The sequence below is a fragment of the Haliaeetus leucocephalus genome, unplaced genomic scaffold (genome assembly GCF_000737465.1).
Source record: "Haliaeetus leucocephalus isolate CR32 unplaced genomic scaffold, Haliaeetus_leucocephalus-4.0 Scaffold202, whole genome shotgun sequence".
NCBI lineage: Eukaryota > Metazoa > Chordata > Aves > Accipitriformes > Accipitridae > Haliaeetus > Haliaeetus leucocephalus.
In genome coordinates, this window is record NW_010972638.1 from 399,802 (window position 1) to 417,612 (window position 17,811).

Sequence of the window (17,811 nt, forward strand, 5' to 3'; positions counted from 1 at the left end):
TGCCAGCCTTCACCCCACTGTTCCCACAGGAATCTCCCAGAACCAGGATGCAGTCCCTCAGGCTGGTTCAGCATCCTTATCAGCCCATGGACCTATGGGGAGAGCTGCTTCTGCACAGCAGCCCTCCAGGGACACTGGCACTGTTGTCACCTCCTCACCTCATCCGTGTGGTTCTCCTCGTTGTTGTCCAGGTACAAGGCTCGGATGTGGTTCTGCACATCGCAGTAGAACATGGCCTCCCAGAACTGGATGTTGGTCCACACCACATGCTCCTGCACACAGCTGTAGGCAAACTGCGTGATGCCCGGGCTCAGTTTCTGAGGAAGCAGAAGGTGGAAAAGAGTTTCATACAAACATGGCCTTTGTGCAAAGCTCTCCTCTCCAGGTAACCCTTGCTCTAGCCTGTTGCTGGGAAAGGCAACATACCCTTGGGCAGGCAGGAGGGACACTTGCATCAGAGCTCCTCCAAGCATTCCCTGCAAACTCTTCTCAGATTTGCCCAGCACCCACCCAGAGCCCCACGGGGCCTCATGCTACAGATGCTTTATGGGAGGCAGAATCTTATCTCAGCCCAGCTTGACCAACAGATCAAGCTGGCTCTACCGAGCAGCCCAAGTTTCTGAGCACCCTTCCCAAGAGGTGCTCCAGCCATCTCGGGAGCCTTGGGCCCAGAGAATGGCACAGCCAGCCTGGCCAAGCTTGCAAGTGGTTGGAAGCTACTAGGCAGGACCCTGTACTCTGAGAATCACCAAGGGGACAATATGCCTTCAGCCTGGCTGCAAGGCTGGCTCTCAGTCCTTCAGCCTGCCAGCCTCTGCAGCCTCCAAGGAGTTCTGAGTCGGCGAGGGCTGCACAGGGGGTCAGGATACTCACTCGGCAGAAAGCGGTGACCAGTGGCAAGAGAGCGGCTGCAATCCCATGCTCATCCATGGCAGTGCAGTCCTGGGGAACAGAGCAGAGGTTACAAGAGGATTCACTGCAAGACGCTTCAGACCCACTCCAATCCCTGCACCATGCTGTCTCCCACAAGGGGAGACAAGCTCCTTCCTAAGAAACATGCTCTCCCCAGCCCTCTCCTACCTGCAAACAGCAGTTCATCATGCGGATTATGAAATCAAACTGCTGGTGATCCAGCACTGCCCGGTTCTGCTGCACATGCAGGTTCAGCTCCTGGGTCAGGCAGTGCCTGGCTGCTCGGCCCTTCATGGCACGCAGTACAGCAGGGAATAACTGCAGAGGAAAGAAGTTGTCATTGAGTAGAAGGACGGGGCCCAGCGGAGCTCTGGTCAGACAATGAGTTCAAAGGCAGCCCACAACAAGGAGGCACAAGAGGGGCTTCACATTCCAGCTGTGTTGGCTGACACCAGGGTGTTTAAAGACAGCTCATCCACACTTGGACATGGAGGCAAACCAGAGCAAAACCCCATGTCTGACCTGGGAGGTCCCTGCTCAGCAAGGCCAGGGAGGACCCCAGCCCAGTTATCTCCACAGGACAGACCCTGGGGGGCACTGGGAGATGCAGAAATAGCGCTAAGCTGGTGCAGTGGAGCAATCGGCCAAAAGCCCACGGACACAACATGGAGAAACAGAGCTGAGAGGGGAACATGTGAACATACGGGAACAGAGCTGGTCAGCAGAGATCTGGACATGGGCAGGGAATGTCCTCGCCAGTCTGCCATAGAGGAGAGGCAGAGCAACCCTCTCCCTCCTCCCCTCAACCACCAGCCCTCAGAAGCCCCCCTCACCTTTTTGGCTTCTAACATCTTGTTCTCAAAGACATAAGAGATGCAGTTCCTGACGACCTCCAGGCGACGGGCACTGTTGGCCAGGGCATTGCCATTGCGCTCCATGATGGCAGCTGGGGAGAGAATCATCTGTTAATTCAATCAGGGCAGGACTTTCACCCCTGGGTGGGGAGAGATGGGTGCCCCCCTCCCCTGCTCTGCATGGGCAAGGCTCTGGTTTCCAATGGCTCATGCTGGAAGAATACTATGGGGTCTTCAGCCATCCCCTCATGCTGGCTGATAAGACTCAAGGGAGCTCTAAGCAGCCCAAGGAGCAGAAGCTAATGGGGACAGTGCTGCTGCTTCTCCAGGGCACGTTTTGCTCACACAGCACCCTTGGACATGCTGTATTGTGAAATGGAGCCAGCAACACCATGGTAAAGCTCGTCCTGAGCAGGGTTTCTCACTGCATGGAAAGGCCCTCTGTGCACACATACCGATGGGGGGTCCTGATGGCACCATGCATTTCTTTTCCGCCTTCACAGCAGGAGGAGCCGTCTGCAGCTTGGCAGTGGCCTGGTCAATGATCCACTGCACTGTCCCCTCATCCAAACGGGGAAAAGGCTTCTGGTGGAGGCGCAGGTGACAGCCTTCCGTGGGCTTCTGCACCTTGTGCATGGTCACTGCGGGGTAGGGGTTCTCCTGCCACAGCAAAGACAGTTTCTTTTCAAGCATGCAGCCATCACGCACCTCCCAGGGCAGGAGCCCCAGTGAGGCATCCTTCAGCAACCTCTGCTGCTCTGAGGCCGAACACTCTCCCAGCAGGTATTTACAGCCTCCAGAAACCTGCAGCCCTGAGGGCAGGCTGTCTGGGCAGCAGTACTGGCACATTCTGCTCCCAGGAGCTGCATGGACAGCTCACTTTGGCCCTGAACACAGCAGCAAGCAAAGCACCACTCAGGAGCTCTGTCCTGAGACAGCTGAAGGCCCCACAGGTGCTGCTCTCCTTTCAGAAGACCTTTGCTGGCCCACCCTGGATCAGACAACAAGCACAGTGGCTGCTCCAGAGCAAAGGCATGGAGTGCCTAATGCCCAGACCACCTGAAACCGAGGAATCTCACTTCTGGGAGTGGCTCACAGCAGGCCAGACACTTCTGGGCCCATCAGCAGGTACCCTGCCACACGTGACAGTGCATGGGGACAGGATCATGCACTGCAAGCGTCAGTTCCAGTAAGAGCTTATGGAAGGAGGACAGACCAACCGGGGCTCCGACCCAGGCTCTCCCTGTCCTGTACTCCCTTCCGAGCAGCTTCCCCCTCCTGCACTCAGACCTCCAGGACTCACGTTTTTGTAAAGTTTTTCTGCCAGCTCCTTGATGTGCCGCAGTATTTTCTGCTTGTTCCCCTCTTCTGCACGCATACGCTTCACTTCATAAGCCACAAGCTGGGAGAAGAGATGGGTGAGAGGAGAAGCTGCCTGCTGGACAGGATCTGGCCACCCTTCCCATACCCCGGCTCCATCCCTGGGTGCAATGCTACAGCCAGAGTGTCACAGCAGATCCCCGGCTCAGTCCCTCGAGGGGCAGGGGGAACTGAGTGGAGCAAGGACACATGGGACAGCCGGGCAGGGGGCTGCTGCTGCCAAACTGCCACTTACCTCATCAAACAGGTCGATCGAGCGGTACGGGGCCCCCCGCTCAGTCACGAAGCCAGCAAACGCCATGCCCTCCAGCACCTTGGTGAGGAAGTCATCCTCCGTCAGCCCCCTCTGCCCAAGGAAGGCTGCCTGGAAGAAGGGAGAGTGCACACCGTCAGCAGCACTGTCCAGGCATCAGTGATCCTGGCTGATGTGGCAGAGTAGATGACACCATTACTGCAGCAAAGGACAGGTGCCCATGCGGCATTGGGACCACGTCACCTCTGTCCCCATCCCATGCAGGTGCAGGGACACGAAACATGCGCCTCTGGCTCACAGCAGAGATACGTTTTCAGCAGGACATGCTTGGTGGCAAGCCAGCATCAGCCCCAGTGTGCACCCCAGGGGAAGCAGGGACACAGCTGCTGCAGGCTCCTTCTGGCAGCTGTGGCGAGGACCTCATCCAGAACAACACTTGTTCACCCCACCTCTTCCCCAAACACAGCTTTGAAGGAGCCTCTCACCAGCACCACAAAGGGAGCCCGAAGCACCAGGTTTCCTGTGTCTGCAGAAAGCCCTTAGGACTCTCCCCTTGGCAGATGAGCGTGGGAGCTCATCCCACCCAAGAACCACTGGCTACGGCTCACTACGTGCCTGCAGGAGCAGCCAGTGGGGAACAATTTTTGCTCCTCCAAACACCCTCGCCCGCTCACTACACACCAACTCACTGACTGGGACTGGTGCTACAGCAGGGTCCGCTCACCCACAGCCCCAACGACACTAGGGACCTCCAGGCCACCATGCCACCTACGCTTGCCCTCCTCACCTCTCTGCGAAGGAACTGGACCAGCCATGGAGCCCCCTCCATGCTGGAGCCATGGGCACTGCACCAGAACACAGACTGCTGAGTCCCGTGTCCCTAAACCCGCTGCGAGAGAGGCACAGATGTTGCTGTGGCCAAAGCAGCTAAATGAATGAAATTCAGCCTATTTTGTACTGCATACTGTTGCTGCAGAGAATATTTTATGAAATGGAAGTTCATTATACTTGATTCACTTTATAGCAGTTTTATGAAAGGGCATTTTCTCATGTTTACTGCACATTTATGATTTTATGGAACTACAGAATCTTTGTCGGGCACCTGCTGGGAATCTTTATTGAGCATAAAAATATGGCTAAAACCTTTATAAACATGCTGCTGACTTTAAATGTCAGAGGCCAAAGCACATTTTACAGCACAGAGCAGCACTGGTGATGCACGAGCCCAGGCCGCCCATGGTGTGTACACGCTCGCATCCACTCTCCTGGCACGCTTTTGCAGGTACAAGGTGTTACCCCCTTGACCTCACGGTGGGCTGGGCAGAGCAGGAAGGTGCAGGCAGCAGGAAGGTTCCTGCCTGCCCATCCTCAGCGACCTCGAGCGTGCAGCGGGGAGGGCATGGCTGCGTGACGTGGCCACACCAAGCTGCCACGCTCAAGTTCCTCTGCTCTCACGCCCCATCTGTTGCCTTCTCTTGCGTTAGGTCTCCTCCATGGATGCCCAAACACTTCAAGGTTTTCCCTGCTCTCCTTGCCCTGCCAGCCTTTCTGGTACAGCTAACAGCCCAGAAGCGCCAGGGAAGGCAGGCCCTGCCTCCTTCCTCTCCCCAGATCTTAAGAAAATCCCCAGTTCCAGGCCAGGCCATGAGGGACACCTTCTGTGAGCCTCAAAGGCTGCTTGACACCGAGGCACATGGGACGCCAGCTGCAGTGCTTCTGACCACACACGGGCGTAAACAGGGAAGTGCTATCTGACCCGCAAGACCTCAGGATGGTCAAGGACAAACAAGGGATGCAGGTGGACCCAGGATTGATGTAGGAGAGGTCACCCACTGGAAACACAGAACTGTCTTCTACATACAGCTGTATTTGTGCAAACCTCTTCATTAGATCAGTTCATCCCAACCTCCTCTCAACTCACTTGGTCAAGAGTTACTCCACAGGACAGTTTGAAAAATAATTCTGCCACGTGGACAGGAGGCCGTAGAGCAGACAGAGACGAGTCACTGCAGAAACACGCTCCCTGCCCTCCCTCGCTGGCCAGGCCCCAAAGGCTTCCTCTCTTCCCCATCACACCGCTCCCAGCAGCAGCTGTTTTTCCATCCAGGAGCTGCCTCCCCTGCTCAGACAAGAGCCAGGCTGGCAGACTCAGCGTGCCAGAGGTGCCTGTCAGCTCCTGCACGCGTGTGCCTGTGCCCGTGCTGGCGCCTCACCTTATGGAATCGGATGACCGGCTCAGGATGGATGCGGATAATGTGCAGACACCAACGATAGCCCTGAAGCAGCTGTGCGAACAAGCGGAGGAAGACAGCACGGATCTCCTTATCCTGCAAAGAGGGAAGGACAGCGTGGTCACAGCCTGCTTGGTCAAGCAGAGAGTACAGACAAGCCAGCTCACCGGGGCAGGAGTTTACACCCAGCACGGAGGTGGGGGGGGGGATCAAACCATGTGTCAGGGTCAGCATCTGCTGAGCTGGGCAGGAAACTCAGCAGAGATTCCAGGCAAAAAGGGACACGGGAAGCTGGATTCAGTGTTCTGCCTCCCCTTCACCGCATCTCCAACACTGCACACAGAGGAAAGGGAGCTCTCGCAGCCCCAGGGTTTGCTGAAGTGCCCAAACGTTCGGTGTCTGCCTCCAACCACTGCTCCAGCGCGGCAGTAAACCTGGTAGCCCCTGACCATGGGCCAGCTACTGAAAAGGCACTGATGGCTTCCAGGCCATGGCTTTGCCTTTTGCCATTGTGCTTTGCCTCTTAACTTCAGCAACACCGAGATGGAGACGGGCCTGAAATTGTGCCTGTCCGCTCCATGCCCAAAAAACAGGGTGTCCAGCATGGACGGCAGCCTCACAAGAAGGGTCCCCCTTCCTCACCGCTCCACTCACCTGCATTTTGAGAGAAGAAGCAGAAATCGTTGAAGGGGGGAATGCGAGATCTGCCACCTCCAGCTCTGGGTCCAAGACCTGCACAGACAAGGCATAAAGCATGCTCAGGCCCTGGCCCAGGGGGTCTCTACCTTCACAGCTGGAAAAAGCAAAGCAGCATTCCCCAGAGACCCAAAAATACCCACAGAAAAGGTCCAAGGGCCTTGGAACCAAACCTACAGGGCTGGAACCACTAGGTATCAGAAAACACTGTCACACAATGGAAGCCTCAAGGCCTGATCCTTCCTCATGAAGCCCCGCTGCCCAGAGCACGGACCCCGGGTGCAGCTCGGTGGGCTGAGGGCAGTGGGGAAGGGGGAGCCTCTCCAGCTCTGCTGTATGCCATCGGAGGGCCGGGGGCTCAGCACAGCAGGGCTGCAACAGAACCAGCCCCCTCCGGCTCCCCCCAGCCACAGTTGAGGAGCAGAAGCTGAGGCATGCAGCATTTGTTTGGCGCGGCTGTCCTGGGCACGCTCTCGCGTGGCCAGCGGTCTCTGGGAACATGCGAGCAGCCAGAAAAGCTTCGGGGCTGCAGCTGCTTCCTGCCCACAGGCTGGGAGCCAGCGGCCCGATTCCCAGAAATCTTTGGCAGAAGAATCCCCCTGCCAGCACTGCCACACACCAGGATCAGGAAAGGTCTCCTGTGACATGGTCAGCAGGACCCCAAAATATGGACCTCTGCCCTCAGAGGAGTCCCTGCTGCTCCATTCCCAGCTCCCCTTGGAAATGTGTGTCATTCCCAAGGTGTTTGCACCCTGCAGACAGGGGAAAGGCTGCAGCACTTACCATGGAGAGGGCTTCCCGGGTCTGCTGGAGTAAAGGTTCAGGGAGCAGGGAGATATGTACACACTCAGGGACATTCACCGTCCCACCATCGAGGTCTGCGATAACAACATCCAGCTGGAAGTGGCAGGACAGGCATGAGACAAAGCCAGGCTTTCTGACACCCTCCCCACCACCTCCCGTGGGGCGACAGAGAGCTAGCGAGGGGGTAAGCCCAGCTCAGGAGAGGAGGGCTTAGGAGCAGTGAATGTCTCCTTTCCATCTTCTGTGAGCACTCCAGCCCTCAGTAGTTATTTTGTCTTACCCATTGTTACCAAACACAAGAATTTGCCAATACACAAGCTATAAAGGGATCCCATCACTCCCTGCAACGAAGGCGGCAGGGGGAGGATAACCTGGCAGGAGAGGGATGCAGCTTTGCTCAGCAGGCACCTGCCCCAACTTCATGGCATCACACTCCTTGGCACCTTATCAGCCTGGGTGAGGTGTCAAACACTGACCCCGGCCCAACACAGAGGCCATGCTGCTTAACTAAAGTGGCATGCTGCAGTTTGTTCAGAAGGCTGCATGAAAGCTTGTTTCAATTTACATCAGACTCATTATGCTTTGATTTAATTCAGTTTCTGAACTGAAGTCTGAAGCGCCAACACAGCCTCTTGGACCAGCGCTGCCAGCCGAGTTTCAAAATCAAATCCTTGGTTAACCCCAGCCGTTCGTGTGCAGGCTCTGCAGCGCAAAGCCCCGACGGCGCGTGGCCCAGCCAGCCCTGCTTGGCTTGTGCGGCACTTTTGGACCACAGCCCGGGCTGGCTGGCCTGAACAAGCAGAGCCTGTGCGAGCCGGCGTGCTCAGCCTGCTGCCACAGGCACCCTCAGGACAACGTTTGCTGCTATCTGAGACTGCTGGCACACGACCCCTGCTTCTTTCTTGGACCGCTTCTGCTCCCGGAACAAGGGACGGAGTACATGGCATCTCACCAGCTCCTGCGTCTCCGACTGGAAGATGGAGTGTACTCCAATAATGAAGGGTGTTGGCGTGCTCAGTACCTCAAGGAGCTGTGCAGGCAAGATGGGCACGTACGTGAAACTGCAACCAAAAAAGAGCATCACTGTAGCCAGTCGAGCCTTGTGCTCTACCCAAGCACCATCCTTGACACCAGCTGATTATCCCCCTCCAGAGCTTGTAGGGTGACTATGTCCCCAGGAAGGCAGGCTTTCTCCTAGCACTCTCAGCCCTTCAGACAGTACATGCCCTACAGCTGTGCAAGGTTTCTGAAGGCTTGTGGACACTGACCATGATCATTCTCTGGCCCTGGAGTTATAATCTAAGTCTGACTGAGGGAGAGGTTTCCAGCAGAGCAATTTAACTCCAAAAGAAAGCTTTCTTTGGAATACAAATAGCCTTTCTGCAGCCTGGGGGTATGGCAGGCCAGCGTGGAAACAGTGCGACAGGAGCTGGCAGCAACAATGGCCTGTCTATCTCAACTGTCCTACTTGGGAGATGTGCAAACAGCCCCAGTGGCAGCCAGTCTGCGAGCCAGAGTCCTCCTCCCCAGCTGGGCCCCGTGGGTCAACAGCATCACCAGCTCCCAGCTCCCCAGGGCTGGGGTGAGCAGGGTGCCAGCCATCCCGCAGAAGTCACCACAGCGGCTTGGCCACCACCGCCGGCACCTTAACAAAAGCCCTGTATGTGCATGCCCCTTTCTAGGGAGGGCAGAATTTGCACCACGGCTTTCTGGAAGCCTCTTGGTGTCCAGCCCCTGCATTCAGCGAGACTTTGTGCCCAGGACTGGGACAGAGGGCTGCCAGCAGAAGCGGTGCACTGGTGCTCTGTGCTCTGCACAGGCTGCAGTGCAGCTGAGAGAAGGGAAAGGGGACAGATTCTGGAGAGATAAGCACCTCTGGCCTCACCTGACAGGCTTGCTTCCCTCTGTCAAGAGTTGCCACGACTAGGAACAGTGCATGCCAGCAGCTCCTGGAGCTACAGACACTGCTGGTAATACCTCACTCCCTGCTTCCAGTGCTAGAGCCCTGGTCTTACCCTAGAGAGGAGGGAGGCAGGGCTGGGAAGCTTCACACCCCTTCGCTGCTGTGGACAAACTCTGGAATCACATTGCTGTGCACGCCAAAGGCTTCAAGAAAGGGGCTTTCAGCACAGCTGAGACCTGTGGGCATTCACCTGCCCCTTCAGTGGCAGTGCCCAAAACATGGCTAGTTACCAGTCATACTAGCTATGAAACCAGGAGGCAGCGAGGGCATGAAGGAAGGGGGAGCAAGGACGGGCTCAGCAGGCCCTAGCTGCTTCTACGTTACCATCAGAGGGCTGAGGGGCTCAAGGAGCAGTGGGGTTCCCTTACCTGTACTTGAGGGGGAACATAAGCGCAAGGAGAGCCCGGCAGGCATCCGTCAGCCTCTGGTAACTGCTGGAGAGAAACAGGATCTTGTGTTCAGTAAGCGCTGCACAGAAGAGATACAGCACATTGGTGATGCCTGGGGAGAAAGGGAGAGAAGAGCACTCAGAAATGAGGGTTCCCCTCTCGCACCCCACCAGAGACCACTAAACCCCACCCGAGCTGGATCCCACTCCCCATCTCCACATTCCACACAACAGAGGAGTTAAAAATCCTCCCAAAAAGCCGCTTCTGGGTCACCCAGGTACACCCTCCCCCAAGGAAGCCCCTCTCCTGAGAGACATTCAGCAGCCCTCCTGAGCTGCCCGTGTCCTTTAATCACAGGCACAAGGCTAACAGCAGCACACCTCTGGGCACTCCTTCCTGCCACCCAGGCTGTTTCTTATGAGATCTGGCTGCACGTCTTGTGCCCAAGCTGCCAGTGTCCTGCCCTCCTGGGAAAGGGAAGGCAAGCAGGACTGGGGAGGGTTCAGTCTGAGGTGGCTGCAGCTGGAAGAGAGCCCTGAGCTGACAAGCCAGGCTCAGGAGTGTGGTGGGAAGAGACGTGCAGGGAACTCCAGCTCAGGACTCAGCCAGCTGGCTTTGGCACCGGACCCGGTGAGAAGGAGGCGTGGGGAGAAGTCTCACCAAGCTGGCGGAAGAGCAGGGCCACACTGCAGCTGCTGACGGGAAGCGAGTCATTGATGGGTGTCTGGATCACCTGCCTGTCCCCTGCTCCCAGAGAGATCGTCCTCTGCAAGAGAAAACAGACCTGGTCACGGGGCGTCCACCCAAGCAAGGGGTGAGCACAAGCATCCAGGCAAGCCAGCTGCCCCGCTGTCTCTCCAAGCCAGCAGCAGCCTGAATCCCCCCGGTGCACAGGGCCAGGGCGACTGTGCCCTTGGCACAACCCTTGTACCCAACGGGGCAGCATGTCCTACCACAGCACACGGCCTCATGGCAGCACAGCTGGAGCAAGGCTGCTGCGGGAAGAGGGAAGAAGACCCTGTTAACAACACACATCGCGTGCTTGGCTGGGGCCACGGGCTAAGGGGAGGAATGAGACCTGCTGAAACAGCTGGCAGTCCCAGCCAGCACTAGCAATTCCTTGACAGCTGGCAGAAGGCGGCAGCAAGCCCCGAGACCCGCACTGTGACACAGCACACAAGGGCTCTCCAGGACCTCGCTACCAGAGGGGAACAGCTCTCCTGCACCATGTCCAGCCAGCACTGCCAGGCAAAGGAGCAGCACCAGCTCTGCAGCCTCTCCCATCAGACAGGGTGCCTCATCCAGGCAGCGTGAGCAGGCCCTGATGGCTCCTGGTAGGAGCGCTGGGGATGGACAGACTGGGCACAGTCTCATTGCTTCTTCTCCAATACAATTTTTTTCCCAGACCTAAGCTCATTCCCAGTGGCACGGGGAAGCCTACACGTCCCCACCCTCTTCCCAGGCTGCAGGGGCTGGGGCAGGACCAGATCACTGGCCCTTTTCTCCTCTTTCTACACCTCTCTAGGGAAAACACTCCTCTGCAATAGCAGGTTTCGCCATGCAACCCACCTCCTTACTCAGCCCCCTGCAGCCACAAGAGCTCACGCCACCGCAACAGCCCAGAAATCTGCTGAACGCCACCATTCTGGCAGAGCAGAACAAGCACCCCTGACCTGGTCTTCCAGACCAGGCCACCACGTTTTTCACAACCCCCAGGAGAGTGCACTCACGGAGTCACAAACAGCGCACAGCCAGTCTGCTGCAGTACAGGAAAGCAACCCCCTTCCCCAGAGCCCAGGCACACGTTCCCTGCTGCCTGTCAGTGCAATACACACAGACGCACACCCAAGGGTGCTCTGACAGAGATGAACAGTGCCCAGGCTTCCACTGCTGCACTAGCTGCAGTGTATGCCACCCTCAAGAACAATGAAAGAGAGGCGGCTAATGAGGACAGACCCAATGAAAGGAAAGGTGTGCGTACCGCTGCTTCGTCGTCCGCGTCAAGCTGAGATAGAGACAGACAGAGATAGCACGGTCAGTTAGAAACACACAAAGACAGCAAGACAACAGGGAAGACAAACACAGGCAGAGGCCAACAACAAGCAGGGACCGACACTCTCGGAGGGGAGAGATGCACACACACATAAAGCAAAAGCAATAGCTACTACACTGGAAAAGAGCGTTTGGACACAGCAGAGCAGGTAAAGCACGGGAAGGGAAGTGCCACCAACACACTGTCCTCCCTGTAGCACACTACTTGTTCCCACAGCACAGATCGATCCTGCAAGAACTGGGAGGTGATGAATAATTGTGCCAAAAAGCGCTGTTCAGCGAGCCACAGCGGCTCGAGAAGCCACCTTGGTCCAAACAGCTCCTCTCCCATACTGCCGCTTATGCATCTCACCAGGGAGGAACCAGATGGAGTCAGACAGATCTGGACAGATCCTGCAGGAATGCTATTGCTCTTGCCCTCAGCCAGAGCAAACCCGGGACGCTTGGCACACAGTCACAGCCCCCTGGGTGCGGGCAGCACCCTGCTTTCTTCTCTGGAGGACTCGGATATGACTGGCATCCATCCCTCTCCTGCAAATACCAGGACCACTGCTGGGCCCTCCCAGGACCTGCATCGCTCTAGATTATCAGAAGAAGCACCAAACCTATGTCGAACCGTGACAGCAGCCCAAGGGGCACCACTTCTGCCCAGCAGAAAGCACCTGCCCAAGAAGCCTGCACAGACACACAGGTTCAAGACAGCAGCTTCCCCTCAGGGTCACGGACCACAGCAATGAAAGAAACCTCTGTCTCTAGGCACCAGAGACCTGTAGTGCTGCCCCAGCCTTGCAAAGGCTCCTCCACTTGGGCACAGCCTTCTCTTCTCACAGCAAGAGAATTAGATGGCATTTTTTGCTGGGGGAAGTGGAGCTCAGCTGAAAGTGAAGCCACAGCACGAGACAAATGCACGTCCACGGTTACATTCCAGGTGTTAGCATGGCAGAATTCCTCCAGGGCACTACACTGCTGTCTCCAAATACCTCCTGCCAGAGTGTGCAGCTGGGCTCTCTTCACTTCTGTCATCTCCAAGTCAGCTTCAATTAGCCCTTCCTTACCCATCTGCTGCTCATATGAGCTAGACTGAGCCCAGCTGGCCTTCCTAGAGCAGGAGGAAGACTGCAAGAGGAACACATGGCTCAGAGGGGAAAAACAGGAGGGTTCTCTTTGATGGCCTCAGTTCTGGGCACAAGCGAGGCTGTTGCTCCTCAAGCCCTGTCCATCAGAGATGTCAGCCATGCACACGCACAAGCCAGTGGTTTGAGGAGAGAGCTCCGAGCTGCTCATCTGGCAAATGTTAGCCTTGCTTGGCCCGTTTCCCTAGAGCTGACTCGTCCCCACTCTCACAGATGACCCATGACCACTTGGCCCTGGAGCAGCTCTCCAGGCAATCAGACAGGGCTGAGTGGAGGAGCAAGACCTCCCTGATGCAGGAATGACCAGAGACCATGGCAATTGTTTGCACAGATCGATCAGTGACTACGTAAGCCAGTTGGTGGTTGAGCCACCCAGTACTCCCTCCTGGAGGGAGCAAGGAGCCAAGACCAAGCTGCCTAGTCATAGCAAGCTGTAGCTAAGCGAAGCAGCAAGATCTTCTCAGCTGATCTAGGAGCTGAGCAGCTCCAAATCACAGAGGTTTGTTGTTTCTACTCTTAAGCACTTGGGAAGGCACTACCTGCACTAGCCAAGCACCTGCACAAGCCAGTAGCAGTGCACTGTGGCAGCTGCTCAGTTGCCAGTGCACTGAGCCAGACTCTGCCCACAAGTCAAACCAGCCTTGCTCAGCTCACCCCAGCACAGCAAAACCAGAATACAGCTGAGCAAAAACATCCCTGCTTCTGTCAGAGCTGCTTAGGAGGCAGAAGCACAGAGAGGTAAGAGGGAAGGGGCAGGTTACCCACCTGAGCTCCCCCGGTGATGGGGATGGTACACGTCAGGAGGTTCCCAATCACATTCTCCAAGGACACACTCAGTCCGTCCACGTAGATGGTATAGATCAAACCCAGGCTGTTCTGGAGAGGAAAGCACAGCACAGCTGAGCATCAGGGTGGGAAGCAGACGTGTACAGGTGCAGCTGGGGAGGGGCTCCCAGTGCTTGACTCCACACAGCAACACACCCTGTGACAGTCAACTGTTGGGTCCAGCGCTCGAAGTCTTCCCCCTCAGACCTCTCACAGTGAGTCTTCATCAACAGGGACAGGATGCTTAACATGTGCTCAGTGTGCTTCCAGCCAGCAGCACCTCCCTATCCCAGCACCAACACCACCAGAGCCATCCCCAGACATGTCCCCTGGGCTAGAGTTTAGCAGGAGCAGCATGGAGGGGGTTCAAAAGCTCCACACAAAGAGGCTTCTCCAGCACCCCCAAGCACTCTCCATCCCTGCAGATTTGCACCAAGTCTCACAAAAACCTCAAGCAAGGGATGGGAAGGAGACCCACTTCTCCATTGAGGGCTGGCCCAGACACCTGGCTGGGTCCTGCTCTGCTTGCTGTCTGCCCACAAGGCGCATTTGGGAAGCAACATCAGCTCCAGCACAGAGGGTCTTAGGGGGCACATGCACAAGGCAGCGCTCAACACAGCTATAATATGCAGATGAATAAGGAATTTGAGGAATTTGTCTTCAAGGCACCCTCTGGGTGTTTTTGTTTAACTCAAACCATCTCCCCATGTCAGTGAGGAAAAGAGAAAACACAAATACCAGGGCTTTGGAGAGAAGGGGCCAGGCAGGCTACTGCACGCTGGAATAACCGCGTGAAGAGCAAGCTTATGCTCCTGCACGTTCACGAACAGTGGTGAAGGCTCCTGGCGTAACGTGTGTATGGTTTGACCTCACCTTGAGCAAGTGGCAGACTCTCAGTCCAGCATTGTGCTGACCAAGAGGACCAACAGGTCCAGGTCTTGGGCTAGAGACCTCTAATCGGAGAAGAGAAGGAGCCACAGCTCGAGTCTTGGTCTGGGGAAGTAACAGGCTGCGCTTCAAATTTAGCCAGTGAAATCCATCTGTTCACCCAAAGGGCAGGTTTTCCACCTGTCATCCTTCTCCTGGCCGGGACAGGGAACAGCAACGTGAGAGGCAAACCCCACTCAACAGGCAAACACACCATGTCCTGCCATAACCTCAGCCTGAAAGCAGGGCTGCTTCATCTTCCCTCAAGCAGGTCTGAGGCACATGGCACTCGCTGCTGCGGAGCAGAGATCCTGCTCCCATAGCTGCCACGCTCAGAGACCTTCTGGGGACACCCAGAGACATTTCTGGGTTTGTGTCACAGCTAAGGGGGAAATGACCCAAGGCCCAGAACAACAGGACTGTAGTGCTCTTGTCACTCATCTGTTCCTCAAAAATCACTAAGGTGAATAATTCAAGCACGTGAGCAATGAAATCAGGCAGCCAAACACACAATGCAAATTACTGGACCTCCTAACAAAACTAGCCAGGGAAGATGAGCGGCTGGGTACACAAGGACCAAAACGAGCCAGAAACCATTTCAGTGAGGTTCCCCAGGGGACAAGCTCTGGCAGGAAATGTCTGTCTTTTGGAACAAGTTAGCTGACCCACTTTCCTCCAGAGTCATCCCCAAGCACAACCAGCCTTTGCCCAGTAGGAGAGCAGCAAACGCTGCAGCCCAGCTGATCTCGCTCCGCTCTCCCAGGCTTGAGAAAATGAATGGCTCCCGTGTGTTAGAGAATTCCAGCTCCATGGATGGCCAGGCGTGGTAAAGGCCATTCCAGATGTGAGGATGACCATACGATGCAACTGCTTGCAACAAGGGAAATGGACTGGTGATGCAGGCTCATTTCTGTTCATACACTCCCTTTTATCTCAGTCTTACTGCTCCCACTTGCTGGAAAGGAGTTGCTGTTTTAACACTACCTATCAGCCTAGGCTCAGAGAACTTTCCCAATAAAATACCTAGGTATACAGACTTTTTTACTGCAAGGGTGGTTGAACACTGGCACAGGTTGCCCAGAGAAGTTGTATAGTCTCTATCCTTGGAGATACTCAAAACTCAACTGGACAATACCCTGGATAACCTGCTCCAGCTGACTCTGCTCAAGCAGGGGTTGGGCCAGAGACCTCCAGAGGTGCCTCCAACCTCAGCTACATGGTTTGGGCTGTGAGTCTGTGAAGCCCAAAGTCTCTGCTGTTTGAAGCAGCTCCAGGCCAAAGAACAGAGTGATTTTTTTTTTTTTCCCCTGTCAGTCATTAATGCCTTCAGCACTGAATGCCCTGAGGGAACACCATGTGCTCCCATTTACAGAGCAGGCTGTGAACAAGAGGTTCAAGAACAGGGCAGAGCCCAGAAGCAATACCCTCGCAGTGGGAGGGCAAAAAGGAAGGACACAGCCTGGCCTGATGGAGAATACTGCCCTCCTACAAGCCCAGCACCTGGGCAACCTAGCAGAGAGACCATCCTAAATGCCAGGTGGATTCCTCCTTCAGAAGGGAGCACCAAGGCAGGCAGCCTGCTCGGTCTGGAGGAGGCTGCCCACACCCCACCAGCCCCAGCCACAGAGCTGCGGACACAATACACACGGACACAGTTTGTAAACACGCCAGCTTGCAGCCCGTGCCCTCCAAAACCTTTTACAGCCACATAATGCAGCACATTTAAAGAAAATAAAGGTGGCAAAGACAAATGCTCCCACAGGAACGGGCTGTTCTTCACGGTTTTTCTATTAACAAAACTGGGTCAAGGCCATCAGCTGCCCGGTGTGGCCAAGTCCTTGGTTTGCTGTTCTGCAGCCAGCCGTTCAGGTTCAGCGTGCAGCTGCTGACCCGGCTCGTGGAGCTGGACCGGGATGTAAAGACCAGGCTGGGGACAGGCCGCTCTCCCATGGGGTGCTGTGCCAGGCTGCTCCTACAGCTGCTGTTCCTGGCAGTGACTACGTGGCTCCTGGTTGCTCCCAGAGCCAGAAGGTCTTTCCTAATGTTGCTCTCCTCTCCCTCCCGAGTAGGGGCCCTGCTCCCCCCGACCCAGCCACAGCACATTTCGGACTTACCCTGAACACCTCCGCGTGGTCCAGCCGTGACACCAGCACCAAGCTTTTGGGAGCAAACAGCTGCGCGGGTTGAACAGGAGACGATGGCTCCTCTTCCTCCTCCTCCCCTTCACCATTCCTGGGGTGGCTCTGAGGCTAGGGAGACACACAGCAGCCAAGTCCCAGGGTTAGGAAAAGGATGCTCTTCCCTCTCCCAAGCCCCTGATGCCAGGGTCTGGATTCCTCCGACAAAGAGAAAGCAGGAACCACTGGCCAAAGCCAAAGGTAGCCGGATGCCTCCCCACCAGTGCTGCTGACCACCTTCCCCAACCTGACCCCGGCAGCCTGCAGTACCTGTGTGCTCTCGACGGCCTCCCAGAAGGTGAAGCAGGCGCAGTAATGCCGCTCCGAGTTGATGTCGGTCAGCACAGCCACAAAGAAGGAGGGGGGGTTCCTCTCCGTGAAGAGCTGCCAGCCGCTGGGCTGGCAGAACTGCAAGAGAGGGCAGGGGATGGCAGTCAGAGGGGCTGACCTGCCCGCACCGCTGCCCCTCACTCCCCTGCATCACTTTGGCATCGGAAGCCAGGAGCTTTGGTGGGTTGGACGATGCAAAGCAAACCACCAGGTACCAACACCACCAGGTACAGGCTCCCAGGGACAGGGAGCTTGGTGTGGCAGCACATCACTGATAGATTATGTAGGGAAATGGCTGTGCCACCTTCCCCAGCACATGCTGCAGCCACCGTGGTCTGGGAGCAGGGAGAGCACTGGCCGGAGCCCCCCCCCCCCATCTCCTCTGTGGGGGAAAACTTGACAGGCACCTTCCTCTCCTTTCCACAGGGACAGCAGGAGCAGCTTGGGACAGCCGGAGCAGCTTGGAGAAACCCAAGCTGGGAAGAAGGGTGACAGGACACCTTGGCCAAGCTGGGCACCCTCTGCCACCCTGCACCCGTCTTAGAGCCGCAGGAGCTCCCCCAGCACAGTGGCTGCGAGGAGCTGGGCTGTGCCGTGCGAGGTGGCTACCTGCAGCCAGCACCAAGCCTGCGAGGCTTGCCAAGGCTCTGCAAGGTCTCTGCAGCCCACCAAGGTGCCAGGCGACTGCACGCACAAACTCTGGGAAGGAAAGGCGACCCACACGCTGCCAGGGCTGGGGTGAGCTCCACGCAGGGCAGGGCTGGGCGTCCACACCGGGAGGCGGCACTCCTGACTTTGGGCAGGCAGCTGGAAAACACCCGGCCCAGGCCACACCAACACCGCACTTCAGGCAGCTCCAAACACCGTTTTACCGGTTTCTGGGGA

At 56.5% G+C, this 17,811-nt stretch overlaps 1 protein-coding gene across 4 annotated transcripts in view; it reads right to left on the reverse strand.

Moving 5' to 3' along the window:
* The window catches only part of SBF1 (SET binding factor 1), a 60,360-nt gene that overhangs the window by 15,433 nt on the left and 27,116 nt on the right, over positions 1-17,811 (reverse strand). For all 4 annotated transcript variants that reach the window (XM_010566043.1, XM_010566042.1, XM_010566041.1 and 1 more), the window contains exons 4-19: positions 16,867-17,004; positions 16,534-16,668; positions 13,433-13,543; positions 10,143-10,248; positions 9,462-9,594; positions 8,083-8,191; positions 7,110-7,223; positions 6,285-6,362; positions 5,613-5,726; positions 3,382-3,510; positions 3,070-3,168; positions 2,222-2,426; positions 1,746-1,858; positions 1,081-1,230; positions 874-942; positions 159-317 (exon numbers count right to left, since the gene is read on the reverse strand). In XM_010566043.1, coding sequence (XP_010564345.1) covers positions 159-317; positions 874-942; positions 1,081-1,230; positions 1,746-1,858; positions 2,222-2,426; positions 3,070-3,168; positions 3,382-3,510; positions 5,613-5,726; positions 6,285-6,362; positions 7,110-7,223; positions 8,083-8,191; positions 9,462-9,594; positions 10,143-10,248; positions 13,433-13,543; positions 16,534-16,668; positions 16,867-17,004 — 1,962 coding nt within the window. The remainder of the gene's footprint in view (positions 1-158; positions 318-873; positions 943-1,080; positions 1,231-1,745; positions 1,859-2,221; positions 2,427-3,069; positions 3,169-3,381; positions 3,511-5,612; positions 5,727-6,284; positions 6,363-7,109; positions 7,224-8,082; positions 8,192-9,461; positions 9,595-10,142; positions 10,249-13,432; positions 13,544-16,533; positions 16,669-16,866; positions 17,005-17,811) is intronic.